Source organism: Leptosomus discolor, chromosome 6 (genome assembly GCF_034619465.1).
Source record: "Leptosomus discolor isolate bLepDis1 chromosome 6, bLepDis1.hap2, whole genome shotgun sequence".
Taxonomy (NCBI): domain Eukaryota; kingdom Metazoa; phylum Chordata; class Aves; order Leptosomiformes; family Leptosomidae; genus Leptosomus; species Leptosomus discolor.
Genome location: NC_141396.1, coordinates 59,977,304 through 59,993,201, shown reverse-complemented (window position 1 = coordinate 59,993,201; position 15,898 = coordinate 59,977,304). Strand labels below are relative to the sequence as shown.

The 15,898-nt window shown below is 40.4% G+C and overlaps 1 protein-coding gene across 4 annotated transcripts in view; it reads right to left on the bottom strand.

Moving 5' to 3' along the window:
• Positions 1-3,796: 3,796 nt before the first annotated feature.
• Positions 3,797-15,898, bottom strand: part of PRKAG2 (protein kinase AMP-activated non-catalytic subunit gamma 2) — a 220,769-nt gene continuing 208,667 nt past the window's right edge. For all 4 annotated transcript variants that reach the window (XM_086467066.1, XM_086467064.1, XM_086467065.1 and 1 more), the window contains 7 exons: positions 15,462-15,516; positions 13,802-13,928; positions 12,868-13,033; positions 12,484-12,521; positions 9,571-9,717; positions 7,142-7,235; positions 3,797-4,496 (listed from right to left, as the gene is read on the bottom strand). In XM_086467066.1, the coding sequence (XP_086323192.1) occupies positions 4,465-4,496; positions 7,142-7,235; positions 9,571-9,717; positions 12,484-12,521; positions 12,868-13,033; positions 13,802-13,928; positions 15,462-15,516 (659 nt within the window). In that variant the 3' untranslated portion in view covers positions 3,797-4,464. The remainder of the gene's footprint in view (positions 4,497-7,141; positions 7,236-9,570; positions 9,718-12,483; positions 12,522-12,867; positions 13,034-13,801; positions 13,929-15,461; positions 15,517-15,898) is intronic.

Here is a 15,898-nt window from a genome sequence, read left to right as displayed (position 1 = left end):
TGCAGCGAGATCAGGAACAGATGCTGAGGGAGGCTGCAGAAATGGAACACAGCTTTCTTTTGTTGCCTCTATCTGCTTTTCTGCAATGGAGGAAAAAAGCACGATGCATTTCACGTAGTCAATGTAACTCGACAGTCAAGTATGTTCATGACAGTACAGTACAAGCAAACCCACGAACACACGGCTCTTCAGCCTCCACATGCAGGACAGCTCTGACGTGTACACTCAATTCCTGTAGCAGCAATTACCAGTATAATTACTGGCTCTGTCCTTTGGCAAATTGGGACCTTCCCGAGGAGTATTTTGAAGCGTGCCCAGCGTTGCATTGGGTGTGCTTCCACACGTACAGCACAGCCCATGCTGCCCACAGAGGTTACAGAGGACACTCAGTTCAATCTTCCACTCGTTCCTACTCCTCCTGCATTTTCACAACGATGGTATTTTCCAGTATTCAGATGGAAACAGCGCAGAGTGTTAGCAGAAGCAAATTAAGGAATTAATTCAGCTCACGGCAGCTATCGACATCACAGGCTAATGCCGTACAGGTCCTGGTATGCAGCTGACAAGGACGCGCTCCAGATAGCTTTTTCCTAAAGGAATGAGTTTGATGTGTGAGCACAGGTCACCTCCTGTTCTCAGTCACTTCAGCGGGAACCGGTCTGACTGCAGTCATCATAGAACAAGTGGGTACTAAGAAAGTGACTTTCAAAACCGCATTTAAATTAAGACCTGAAGTTAAGAGTAAAGAGCAGTGTCTGCAGAACGTCGTTTTTGCATAAACGCATTATGTGGGTCCAAGGGCAGTATTAAATTATTCGGAATGACATCTTCCTCCGGAAATTACCCCTAATAAGTGTTCAATATGGGAGTAAGGGGTGAAAGTTCACAGAAGCTTTTGAAATAAACTGCTTGCTTCCAAAACAGACTGCAGAGCAACAGTTACACAGCCTGCTGCGTGACAGGATGAAGCTCGTGTGGTTTCCCTTCTGGTTGGATCAAACCTGAAAGGCTCCAGCTTACCCTGTGCTCTGTCGGAAGACGGCAAGGAGTGTTCTCACAGCAGTGCATGGTCTTGGAACCACTTCAGTCAGATTCCTCGTCTGCTGTGAGGACAAGAGCTCAGGCCTTGGAAAGTGAGGCCGGTTCTTTCTGCGTTACCCAAACGTTCCCAGCAGAGTAATATTCCTTAGTAAAAGCAGATGAATAGGCCTTGGGTATGCAACAACCGCAGTTCAGTTCCTAGTAAACAGCAACTACTGTCTGGGGGGCCTTAAAGATCTCAGATGTTTTAACTAAAAGGATTCCAGAAGTAAAACAGGAAAATGGTTTCATCACTCAAGTGATCAATGCCAGCAAAGGGTGGTTTTTTCCTCAGTTGGTTCAGGGCATCTCTAGCTACTGAAAAAGACTGAGGGCTTAAGTCTACTAAGGAACGTTTTCTTATACCTAAACAGCTAAAAATATCCAGAGTAGGTTAAACCCAAACTTAATCTGCTCCCTTCCAAGACCAAGAAGCCCGTTAGAAGAATTATCTTTCACAGACATCTCTTGCTGGGCGAGGAAATGCACAGGGATCCATCACGTGCTTTACGGTTAAAATAGAATCCATTTCTACGGCATCTCACATCCTCAGGGCAGATCACCTACGCTATCGAGCAGGCTTTCAGCACTCGCTGGGGAAGGAAGGTTACAGCCATTGGCAGCGTGGCCCTGTCTGTGGAAGGAAAAGGGAGCGCCGGGAGCCACTGCTGGGGGCTCTGATCTATAGGTACCAGTTGCTGCCTGGCCAGAGGAAAAAATGTGCGAGAACTGGAGGCTGATGACATTTTGTTCATTCTTTTTGGTGGCTGAGGCCTCCCACAAGCCACGTGAAGAGTCCCAGATCAAAGCTGGAGGTGCACTGTCACTTTAATCTGGTACAGGCAGCAGTGCTGCTGAGTCACCCCTCCTTTATCTACCCTCATTTACTTATTCCTGTCCCTCCCTTATGCTGGAACAAGCATTCTTCTAGCGCTCTAGTACAGTGATCTGTATTAAAAACGACATGATTTCTTCAGTTGTGTTTACTGCAGCAGCACTGGTACTTGTGGCAGTGCAAGCACAGCGCCTTTTTGATAGCACTGCTGTTTATTCATGCTCGTGGAGTTACACCGCAGTTCTACTTCTCACAAATTCAAAGTTCAGAACTGAACGCCCGAAAGGGTCAAAATTCTCCCACTACAGTTGTGTGCCACTGAGGAGGCTGCTTTCCATAATTTCACTAGTCCTGTGTCTGCAACATGTCAACAGTGTTTGCAATAACGTTATAATAGGAACATATACATGGTTGTTCAAAAACTGCAAATTCATTCTGGCTTTCTGCATACCAATTTATGCAGGGAGGCCCGGAGCTGTCTGCATGGAACCCGGCCAAGAGCCTTTGTGCTAAAAAATGAAGTTTATAAAAAAGTACCTATCAGTGGTTCAACCTTGTCTTCGGGGCTGAAGAATACACTCATGCAGACTAGTGCCAGGTAGAGAGCGCTCAGGACTCATTTAGGCGCCTCCCCGGCACCCCAGCTGCCAGGGGAGGCTGCAGTGCAGGTGCTGCAGCCATATCTGAGCTTTCACAGCATTACCTCTACATAGCTTGGGGGGCATCAGCCACTTATTCTTAATACAGAGCCCTCCTCCACCACAAATTGTCCCTTCCCCACACCCCACAAAGAACAGGAGCCACTATTTTTAGTTTCTGTAGCTCCACCTGCCCAACAAAGATGATGAGAGCTGTGCTGATGTCATCTCTGACGGCAGCAATCAACAACAGACCCTAAAGGTCGCTGCTGTTAAGCCAAGACGGCCATTTCAATTCAATACCACCCGGAACTGCAAGGAACAGATATGGTATTTACCTAGTCAGAAAAGGTCCTGGAGAAGACCCTGTTTTTCAGAGTAAGAAATAAATTAAAAAAATAAAGCCCAAGAGAACCGTTTCCATTATGTACTACAGGAATATTTTTATACATGAAAGATGCCACTAAGAAAACAGTTTTCACACATTTAATCCAAAATTTAAGTTCTTATAGAAAGTGGAAAATTTCTGAAGAAAGGAGTTTTACTATTAAACCCCTCACATTTTATATGCAAATGGAAAACTGTTAACCTTGTACCTCAATATTTATAAATGGAAAAATAATGGATCCATTTACCGCATTATTTCAGTACAGTATTCAGGCTGGAAGCACAGTGAAAAAGAACTCCTGCCTGCGCTATCCCATCAGCACAGGCCCCCCTTCCAGTCGAAGGACGGTAAGAACGTTCCTATCAGTCTGTTTTGGAAGCAATCAAAATGCACGTACATTTATACATGCAGAAGAACTTGGCAAGAACTGCTAAAACCAAACTGATGTTGTAGGGTTTAATTTCTTCCATCTACAAGAATCTACAAGGATAAAAGTCTCATCTTCAAACTTTACAGGACATTTACATCAGCAAATACCCCACAGCTTTCCTCACTCCTCCACTTCTGTACAAATCATACACAATAAAAAGTTTCAGTTTCGTTGTACAAACATCGTTTTACACTTTAATACAGATGAAAATATTGTTCCTCGGCACCTTGTTTCCTCCACGGTGCCCACGTTGTACAGTACAGAGCGCTTTCGATCCCCGGCTCCTGGCCACTCCAGCTCAAGTGATACGGACCGATTGACAGGCCACAGCTTCTGCAAAGCTTTAAATAATGAGAAAATCTGCCACTTGTTTGTATAACAATCAACAGTTTATTAATGGATATGGTGAAATTTTAGCTATCCACCAAAGATGTGTAAAAAATTGTCATGAAAGTAAAAATAAATAAAGCTGTTTTTAAAATCAGTCTTGTTTTACATCTCAGTTCAGAATGCAACATTTAACACAAAACTGTCATTGAAGTTTTAAAGAAGTCTACCGATATTCAAATTACAGCTTTTATGACAAATCTAATGAGAACTGAAACTGATTTGGTTTTAGGTTTAAAGACTTTCACATTCAAATACAGTGTCTCGTTTAGCACAATACTTCCTTTGACAGTGATGGGCAACAGTGATGACATATTGCTGTATTTTGACATAAGGCACTATGATATGAATATGCCATACACTTGCCTTATGTCACGTATATCCGTTGCTGACCAGTGACTTCTGTCAAATACAAAATGAAAAAGTTTCAGGATACAGTGCATTTTAATGAAGGACATCATGTGAAGTCTTCCAGCAAATGTTTTGAAGACATTTTGAAATACAAGCCTACATTTTAACATAAGCTTTTGTCATGCTGCTTTTTTTGCGACATCACTGGGGGGAATAGACTCGTCATCCATCACTAAGTCCCAATACACATTCTCAACCATCCTGCTCTGTTCTATGGCAGTCACTGTTCTCGAGACAAACTTGACCCAGAAACTTTGTTCAAGTTTTCCTACAAACGGGTTTACATTCACTGCAGTCATTCGCTTTCGTTCTCCTTTTGCTTGGCACCTGTTAACGGAAGAGGAAAGCACGCGTGAGTTCCTTACGCGCACAGCACTGGGCTTCTGCAAAAGCACTGCCCCTTCTGAAAGCTGGGACTTTGTCTGACCATGTTACCAGAATCTTAGCACTGGATACCGTTTATAAAGAATATACTACAGCATTGCTAAATGCAAACGTTAAACAGAGCAAGGAAGGCCTCGAGACTGGTCTTGCTTCTAATGTCACTGCCAAGGTAGCCCAAGTAACTCTTCTGGGAAGTCACTAAAAGTGGCTTTAAAGATTCTCCCCAGCACAAAAACTTACTTAAAAAAAAAAAAAAGCAGCAACTCCAACCAAAAAGCCACAGCCCAAACCTGTCCAGCAGCTTACATGCCAAGCTTAATCATCCTAATAGCCTCAGAAAATGAAGCCCTGCTTGAGAACAAACTATGTAAGAATTCAGTTTAACGACACTGTGTTGATGGACCCATTTTTCCTGGCTCAGAGGCAGATTCTGCTGACAGTAGGGATTGGAGGGACCTGTTCAGCAGGACTGTGCAGCATCTCACCTCTTCTCCGAGTACTCAAACTAGCCGCATGCTGAGCAACGACTGAAACCTATGGCGAGTTTGGCTTCGGCATCCAACTGTAGAGAGCAAGAATCTCTTGCCAGCAACCTGCAGTTACTACTTGCAATGTATAATCAGATACCACAAGATTCATTAAATACACCCCGTTTCCACATCAGAACTGATACTTCCCCCCCCCGCCATAGGCTGGTCTTAATTCCTGCCAGTCAATAAATTGTCCTTTCTAGTCTGTGAAGAGAAATGGGACACTTTTAGGGCATGATTTACCTGGTTGCTCTTACGCATCCACTTTTAAGAGGTAAATCACACTCTGGATTCTACAACCTAGATCTACATAGCAGACATCCTCACTTCACAAGACAAATCCCGATCTAAAAATCAGGCAGTTGCCTGTGGGCTTGCCACGTAATGCCTAACTGCTCCTAAAAAATGCCTTCCCTCACCTCATCTCTTCCAGTGGCATAACCCTGCCTGCTCTGTTGCTCTAACCCCTGCACTCAGTACTAGGCTCGTCTGTGAGCCAGTTAGTGTCCCAAACTCTGCAGCTTTTTTGCAGGCTGTCTCCTGTTAGATCACTGAGTTAAAGCAGCTCAGAGAGGGATCTCATGAGTGTGGGTGCTGCCACGTGCTTAACGCCAGAAGTGCACGGCCCAGAGTCTGGGAGCAGGAACTGCCCTTTCTAATTGCAGAGCGCTGTTGTATCAGCTCTGTAGTGTTGCAACCGAAGAGTCCATGGAATTCCAGTATAACAAACCTCTTGGTTTGTCAGCATCCAGCTTCATCTTTTCTAGCTAACCTTTGCTCCATTAAGTTCTACTCTCCTTGGATGCTTCTACCCTCCAGTCATCAGGGAAACTACCTCCTCTGCCCGGAGAGGCACCATCTGCTTGTCTTTGCATCGCCCTCTCAGGGACATACACCCTCCACTCTCCTTCTAGGCAATGAGCCCATTTGACCCAGGCCTTTGGGCAGATTTCTCACACTCATCCATACTTTTCACAGAAAGCTGGGTTACTTGCTCTTCCAGGTTGTTAAAAGGAACCAGGTGACTAATGTAACACCTCCAGCACTTATCACTGATTACTTCTTTTCAGAGGAGAAACCTTACTATTTTTAAAAGCTACATTGACTTTTTTTTTAAATTTACAGAGGAGAAGGACTGATAAAGTGATAATGTAAAAGTCTAAGAGATCCCAGTTAAGCTCACATTTAGACTTTCTTTTTTGAAAGAAATATCCAGCTGCATTTGCTTAGACGGTTTCGTTGTTGTTTGGGTTTGTTTTTTTTTGGGGGGGAGCAAAATTGTAATCCTCAAGACACTTTTTGTCTTCCTTACAAAGCCAAAAGAAGGGTTTGCTTTAGTTCTTGTGACACTGAAGTCATTTATGTGGTCAAACTGAAGTCGCAATTAAGAACATAAAGCAGGTTAGTAACTTGTGCAAATCTTAAAAAAAACAAAACCCAACCCAACCAACATAAGAGTAGCAGAAATAAACCTATTGTTGGATATTGTTTTTAAGAGGAACCTCATCATGTTTAGTAATATACTAGAGATTTCCACTGGAATAATCCTGGTGGTCTGGGGTGCAGCCTCTGACATAGTTGTGTCAGCCAAAACCCACAGCATAGCTGGGCAACCGCAGGGCTCGGAGGAGGTGGTTTTGCAGAGCTAGTGGAAAGCACAGCTGCATCCACACCAGGAGCACTTGGCCAGAGCAGAGAAATCCAGGAAGACGGGGAAGATGCCCTGTTGTAGATGTTGTCTACACACACAATATTCAACTTCATCCTGTTTTTCCTGGTAAAACTTTAATCAAGACCTTTTTTTTGAAAAAGGAGATATATGAACAGCAGTGACGTTCATGAAGCTTCTGCATGCAATTCCTCAGTGAGCAAAAGACTGACAGTTAATATTTTGTCAGCTTTTTCCTGAAGAGAAATGAAAAGTGTATTTAAGATCTATGATCAAACAGTTACAAAAGCTGAAAATCAAAAGTCTGTCATTGTCAAGTCAGTTAAAACCAGCAGGGGGTACCCACTACCAAGTGACTTATGGCAAACGTCAGAAGGCAACATCCATACCTGCTGGTGTGAGTACCAAAGCTTGTAGAATGTCAGAAAGGGAGATGATACCCACAATGCTATCTGCTTCATTCACTACCACCAAACGATGAACCTGCAAGCAGGGAAAATATTTTGAGATACTTGCCTGATTTAAAGTAGTAGCTAAAGCAAAGAAAAACAACCACCACCACCACCACCTTAAAGTAGTGCAGTATGAAGACAAGTAAAACAGAAAGAATGGCTCAAGATGTTAGTAATACCGATCTTGCACACCAATACAAACATGCTTGCCCTGCACAAATGGAAACTAGTGCATGTTGAAAAAGCACGCAGCTATCTGACATGGCAACAAAATCAGATTTGAAGTGCCAGCTAAGCCAAGATCTAGATCTTTAAAATACTTCTGCTCTCAAAAAGTGTCACTCATATCAAACACATTTCCCCAACTTACAGGCTCTGCCCAACTCAGCCTACGATCTCAAAAATTAAGATATAGTAATAAAATTAGGCTTTCTTCTGAAAAATACTTTCTTAGAAAGAGGCACAGCACTAAAATGATTCTTCAGCAGTGACATAGTTGGTGGGATCGAGCACACCCTCAGCCAGTTTGCAGATGACACCAAGCTGTGTGGTGCGGCTGACACACCTGAGGGACAGGAGGCCATCCAGAGGGACCCGGACAAGCTTGAGAAGTGAGCCTGTGTGAACCTCGTGAAGTTCAAGGCCAACTGCAAGGTCCTGCACCTGGGTTGGGGCAATCCCAGGTATCAATACAGGCTGGGGGATGAAGGGACTGAAACCAGCCCTGCTGAGAAGGACTTAAGGCTATCACTGGACAAAAAGCTGGACATGAGCTGTCAACGTGCGCTCGCAGCCCAGAAAGCCAACAGCATCCTGGGCTACATCACAAGCAGTGGGGCCAGGAGATTGAGGGAAGTGATTCTGCCCCTTTCCTCTGCTCTGGTGAGACCCCACCTGCAGTGCTGTGCTCAGCTCTGGAGTCCTCAGCACAAAACAGACATGGACCTGCTCGAGCGGGTCCAGAGGAGGCCACGAAGATGATCAGGGGCTGGAGCACCCTCCCTGTGAGGACAGGCTGAGAGAATTGGGGTTGATTTAACAGATACATTAATTTATGGTTGAGGTCAACCACTCTGCTGCTAGACAGATACGAGAAGAGAGGAGTTCTGAATTATCTGAACAGTCATACCCACCTGACACAGGGAAGAAAGAAAAGGAGGGGAGGGAGAGAATATTGTTGCATTTTTGTTTTGATGAAACTATGTTGGTGACATTTTAGATGGGGTTATTAGTTTTTGTATATGCACATATTTAATAATTTTATTCTTCTCTCACTGTAATGAATTCAAGAAAAACGGATAATGTAATTAATTTCCAGTAAGATCAAGCACTCATCTGGCAGCTAAAAATAGCTTGTAGTTTTGACTGACTCATTTTTACATATAATCTCACTATGTTTAGACTGCACCAAAGGGTAGGAGTTGTTCTTAAAACCCAAATGTCTAAAGCTTCTTAAGATAGTAATAAAAATTGTCTACATTTGAAATTTTTATATCAGCAATACTAAAATTATTCAGTTTCAGGAAAAAAAAAAAATCAAGCTGATGCAGAAGTTACAAACAAAAATTGCCTAATGGAGGTTCTAAGGTGCTATTAAAGTGGAAGTTTTACTCATATCAAGTATATGTATGGTTACAGCCCTGAAGATGAAGACAAAACACCTTGTAATTGAAGAAGTTAAAGCATCTAAATAGGGTTGATCACACCTCTGAGACAACTGAAACTGGTAATGCTGATTTTCTTCTGTAGAGAGGCCTAACAGGGGAGGAAGACCTGCATTCTTACACACAGAGGTGAATGAGTAAGTTTCCAGTACTAACAAACAAGATATACAGCAGCAAAAGAATGGAAAGCACACAGATAAATCATTTACAAGAGCAGTTAGTGAAGGCTTCTTCACAAGAAATGATTTTCTGGCCCAGTTTCACAGTATTTGTATGAGAGCAGGGCAGGACTCTGTATGCATTAACTACCTGTACCCATTAAATTTCCTGAACAACATGCCAACCAACTAGTATAAGCCGGAGCTTAAAGAACTACTGTCTGCAAAACTTATGGCAGGCTTGGAAGAAACTCTATTCTTTCAAAAAAGCTTTGCATTCAGTTCAGTTAGTGTCATAAACCAGACATGCAAATAATTGAGTAGTGTGTAAGAAATGTACTGTACAACATTTTGCACATCCCTATAAGCACCGATAATACAAGCCTATAAAGCAAACCGATACTGAACACACGTGGTTATGAAAAAAAAAAAAATACTGCCACCAAGTAACCAAAATAACTTAGAAGGATAAATTTCTACTATTTATTAGTTTGGTAATACAACTTTAACTTACAGTAAAGGGAAAAATAAAAGGCAAACTTACCTCAGCCTTCACTATTCTATCCACAATGGTCTCCAGTGTTTCCAGCATACTACACTTTACAACACCTTCAAAATACTGAGAACGGTGCTGTAGGGCTTGCGTCACCGTGATATCTAGGTTATTATAGGTTTTTTCAGCAGCAAGATTCTGGGGAAAAAAAAGGCACATAACACATCTCAGTACTTAGTAACAACGTACTCAATAAAGTAAATATTTTGGCATCAAGTAGATACACATTTCTGGTGTAAATTGAGTCTATTCCAAGTCACATATTAAACAAAGCAGATGCTCTTCAGCTTCAGTTTTTGGGAACAGTCAAGCATGCAATTATGTTAAACACCATATGACAGACTGGGTTAATTGATAAAACTGTTTTGTGATATGCATTAGGCTGATGAAAATCTCCTTCCTTTGCTAACTGATATTTGGCTTGATGTCACTCATCCTGCTTTTGCCACGAGTATAAAATGTAAAGAGGAAGTTCTACAGATTATACTTTAAGAATATACCATTTTTTTCTTGTTTGTTTTTCATATGATAGGGGAGGACACAACTGCTCTGAACACCACTCATTAAGTAGATTTTAGATCGCCCCTAAGAAGAGAACACATTAAGAGATTTTCTTTACCTTTCTTATTTGTGGGGTCAGACTCCCTCTCCTGGACTGCGCTGGCACTGCCATTTGACAACAATTTGTGTACGCGTGTGTGTGTATACATATATAAATAAGTACTATAAAACTAATATAAATGAAAAAACTCATCACCACCACTAAAAGTAAGACGATTAGAAGATTTTGAAAGCCGACATTCTCAACTTTCATTTTAAGAACAGGACCATGCTTGTAGCAAGAGGACTTTGTCCAGACTAGCAAAAGCTTTCTTTGTAGGTGAGACCATAGTGATATTTTGATAGTGTTGGCACATCCTGGTCTATTGATTTTGTGTACTGAAGCACAGAAGGAAGAACAAAGACAGACTTTTAAAATGAAAACACTGGACCAAGCAATAAAATGAAATGAATTTCTGGCTAGAATATACTGTGATTGCTCAAGTTTTTGGACTGAATTACACTGAACATGTCAAAATAGGTTTGGGATGATCATGAAGATACGAGCAGTTTAAGTTAACTCATTTAACCAATTCTGAGTGAAGGACATTAAAAGAACGTGAAAAGCCTCTGCAAACTGAAGTCACCCTACACAATAACTGGTGTAACATAAAGCTATTTCTATACCATCACACCATTCCCAGGTTTCTCCCAGCAAGAACCTGAAAATGGGTTCAGAACTCTATTGAAGCGAAAGAAATCTATCAGCTTAGCCACCTGTATATACAGGCATAGCTTAAAACACTTGATTTAACGAAGCATATTAGCCACATGGTTTGAAACTAAAAATCACCAGTTGAATCTTGCAAATTCTATGGCTTATTGGAAGATCAGATTATACATTTCAGATGGGTTTTTTCCTCCCTTCTTTTAAAGCTTAAAGATACAGTTGAAGCAGACTGATGAAAAACTGGAAGCCTCAGAGGTTTATCTTTTAATAATAGAACCTTTTTCCCCCCATTTAATAAGCAAATCAGTGTATCTAAGGAAAACCACAAATAATCGATAGATGCCCTAACTCTTTCCTATGTTACTAGCTGAGAGCAAGCAATTACGTCCTAAAGCCTTTGTGGTGTTTTTCTTCTTCCTGACACAATTTTTCCAAAGAAATGATACAGTATCTCTAAAAATATCCTGTAATTCTTGTTGCCCCCCATCACTTAAAATGAGAAAAGACGTGAAAATCATAAGGAACCCTCTTCCTTTTGGTATCTTTCTGAAAAAGAATGGGAAATAATAAATGTCCTGCCTCAAATTCTAACAACATAAATTGAAACACTGAACCCAACTGTGACATTTCATTGCTTTGTTATGTCAGATCACTGTTGCTACAGCTACTACCTACTCCCTGACCACCTTTTATGGCACGACAGGAGCTTACACAGTAGAGAATCCCAAAGAAGAAAAAGACAAATGCCTAGAGAAGACAGCCAACAGCAACATTGCAAAATTTTCAGTATTAACAGCACTGTTTGCAGCCAGAGATATTTATAAGCTTAAAGTATTTCCATTTGGGACTATTCACTGTATTTCTGAAAGCTTTCTATGCAGCATTTCAGACATCTGGATTCTTCATTAGCACTAGCAGGCTGCTGGAATATGCAACTTGAGCACTTAAATCTCTAAAAAACAATGTAGCTATCAGAAGGCAGGTGCCTACAGCTGGGAGGGGACAAAGATAAAAAAACCTAAATATATATTTTTCAAGTTTCTGAAGACCACAACAATAGAAGACCACTTGCTCTCTGAGGCTGGCAAATCATGGCAAGAATCTGACTACACTTGGAGTCCTGAGGGAAAACCAGGAACAGTGGCCTGGATTAGATCTAAACCAGAAGGAATACAGATGCGATACTCTGGTGTCAGACACTCAGACAAAAGAATGGGCCAAGTAGTTTTAATTCACTGAGAAGGTCAAATCGTACAAAGTACCCAGGCCGTCTGGAGCAATCTGCATTCTCTTTGAAAACAGCCTGTGGTCACGGCAGCGGCTGGGAAAAGAAAATCCCATCTCAAAAATAGAAACAGACGTAAAAAGCCTATGTCCTCTTTTTGTAAGAGTACGGCCAGGTCTAATTTTGGGTAACGTCCAGAGCAGTAGATGCCTGTGTGCAAGTAGTATTACTAAGGATATCTTCTATTAAAAATAATTTTAAAAATCGCTGTGCAGGGCAAATTGAATCAGTTTTATTCAGATAACTAAAGCCTAAGGAACAAAATAGCCAAAACTGACACATTAACAAATTAATTGGCAAATGCTTACTACATATAAAATATTTAATAGACTTTAAGAAATATACTTACTATTACATCAAATTTGGAATAAATATCTACAACTTTTCCTAAAAAGAAAAACCAAAAGTTAATAAAGCGCTTAAAATACAAATTAAGTTTTCTTGCTTCCTGCATTCATTTGTTATAACAACACAGAAAGAAAACAGACAGGTCAAGAAGATGGAAAAAACCCCAAAACCCTAATCAACCTACCAAACCATGAAGCTCTTTGAAGCCTATCAACCTGCATCTTGCTTGAATTTTTCTTTACATTCCCTTTCTCCCCACCCTGTTTTTTATTTTAATTTTTTTTATTCTTTCTCCTCTTCCCTTCCTCTCCCTCCCCACCATCAATCCAGGATTCAGCACCATTTATCTGACCACAGTTCTGTACCCAGAAGACCCAACACACACCTGACTCGTCCACAACAGGTAGTGCCGATATCCTTCTCTCTACAAATATATTCAAGGCTTTAATGATAGGAGTGTCTGGATGTATGAAGGCAATGTTGTGGTAAGTTCCTATTCCAAGTTCATCCAGATTCTTCTTCATAAAGGCAGGCTTTGGCATCTCTGACATCTAGGAAAGTCAGAATTAATGGATTTACAGGGCAGTTTTCTGCATCTACCATGTTTTCTACACCTACCATGTTTCCATAAGATTGGTATATATATTAGGAAATCTATATTCACTCATCCATCTACACACTCCAAATGATCACTACAGATCATTAATCTGCTACTAGATTAATGTAAAACCCAAACAAGATCAGATCTAGAAGCATTACTTCAGTTCAAAGAAGTTCTAAATTAAGACTATGCAACTAAGGTTTTTTTGCTCATTTTTGTAGTAATCCATCACTAAAAGCTTTCAATCCTAAGCTATGTCATTCCCACTGAAACTGGAGAGAGAAGACAGCAAAGCATACTACATGCTGAATGCTTATTTTGAACTGTTGATGCTTTGTTTGGCCTCCTATTCATTCCTGTGACTAACATAAGCTACAGTGAGTAATGATAATCTCGCCTCTGGGAAACGATTAATTTTTCTTTTCATGTAAACAAGCTTCTGAAGCTGAGTAGATATTCCAAAACCGACAGCAAGTTACTCAAATCCCCAAGACAAGTCCTTGGTGTTTAGGTTTCTTTAAATGACTAAAACAAAGTAAAGGTAATGTACAGGCCCTACATCAAGCTTTAATTTCTCTGTTCTCAAGAAGAGATATACACAGACACAATGAATATGGAAGGTTATCATGAAGTTTCTGTACTAAGACTTAAATTACTTAAAGATGTCTACAGGGGGGGAAAAAAAAAATCTGTTAAAGTATAAACTTTAAATACTTACAAAAAGCTGGAGGAACTTGAGGATTCTTTTATGCGTAAGTATATAAAGTGCATTTCCACTGACTGGATCTATAACTGGCAATCTGTGGATTTTGTTTTTGATCAATGAATATACAGCATCAAAAAGGCTGAGGAGAAAAACATCCAGTTGTTTTAATGAATTCTAACTGACAATGAGTAATGTCAAGTGATACATACACATATTTACAACCCTCCTTGAAGTAAATATGAGTAATTATGTGCATTATCTTTAATGTTACAGAAAACATGGATTTCAAATTAACTTTTGCAGCTAGTAAAGCACACCAACAACAATATGCTCATGAACATCTAAAAACAGTGTGGAAATGTGACGGAAAGTGACTTTTTGTGGTAGAAAGTATAGCAGAAATATTTCTTCACAAGAGTAAATTCTTTTTCCAGCGAGGGCTGGGCTCACAGTATCTCTTCGCTCAGAATGGCTGCTTCTGTTCAGAGACAGATGAACAGCGAAAAAAATCAGTGTTCCTGCACTTAATACATCTCAACCCCAAACTTCTATAACATTTTCTAGGAAGAGCATTACAGGGATGAAGTATCCCCACTTGATACACATGGAGTCAAGATTCCCACCACTGCACTGTAGATTCCACTCCTGGAGTTAGCATTTAACTACTCCTAAGTGCTGCAGTCTGATTGTCACACAACCCAAGTCCATTTCTGGATCATGTCTTAAGATGACTTGCTGTATCCTTTTATACACGTCCTACTGTCTGTATTGAAATTCTTCTTTTGCTGCACCTTTGACTGAAAACAATTACACTGTTTTATTGGCTTAACGATATTCTTTGTAACCAGCTACCATTCAAAATACATTCCTTATGATTCAATTGATCAACTTATTCATGACTTAATAGCAGTTCTACTGAGGATACAGCATGTCATTACTTCGAGGTAATCACTAGAGTTCCCTTCACCAGTTTCCTTTGACAGGGCACAAGCAATCCTATTCCACAAACTGAAAGCAAGAATCAGAACTTAACAACTTGAGAACTACTTAGTTGCTGAACAGGAGAGTGAAGTGATCAACTAAAGGTCTCTCTCAGGTTAACTTTAGTAAATAAGGTGTAATGGCAGTTTAAAAACTCTCTCTCTCAAATTCCATCAAGAAGAAAAGGGCAGTCATCTATATTTCAAGGAACAGAACCTAGTAGAAGAACAGAAGAAAACACACAGATACTGTCTTTCCTTTAGTTAAAGAAAGTTATTTGTGTTGAAAAGTACTGCACGTTTTCAGATACTATGATTGTTGAAAACAAGACAGCTGAAAGGCTCTGTACAGATTTTAATTTTCATGAAACAAACATGACTTGCAGGCTAGCTTGAAGGGTCATTGTGTTGCCTTTCTTGCATGTTTTTGGCAATTAATTTTGATCCATGCCTAGTTCATTTACCAGAACAGTTACACTGATAAAAGACAAAAGTTTAACTAAAAATCTAAAAAAAGTCCTCACTCACAAAAAAAAGCTCCCACACCTTCTTGATTCTATTAAGAGACGATCCATTATTGTACTCTAGTTTACAACATAAATTGTTTCTTATTATACAAAGAAGTCTTAAATGCAGTGTTGAGATAGTGTTAGTTTATTTCAACTTAAGCAGATTGAAAAGCAAAATCCTACCTTGCATCTGGGGAGATGTTCACTAAAGGTTTAAAGGTCTCTTGTAAATAAAGCTCTGTGTAGAGAAAATTAACAGACCATTACCACTTTATACGAAAACATTTAGCTTTTTCATGAAAGCATTTTATGAGTTCATTTGTACAAAATTAAGTGGAAGACAGCAATACATACAGTCACTTCAGTTATTCTGCGACTTGTGCACATTCCTCTATATTGACTTTAAAAAGGCAAATTTTAAAAGCAGGACTAAACTGGTTACCACCAGGGGTCACTACAACAACAGCAATTAATCCTTTACCAGCTCCTCTCCGGTGAGGATCTGCTGCATACAGTACTTGTACATACTATTTCACAGCATATAGCGTAACCTAAAGCCTCCTGCCTGCATTCAGCACTGCTGTTCACACCCAGCACGTTGTATGAATTTCTGCTCGCAT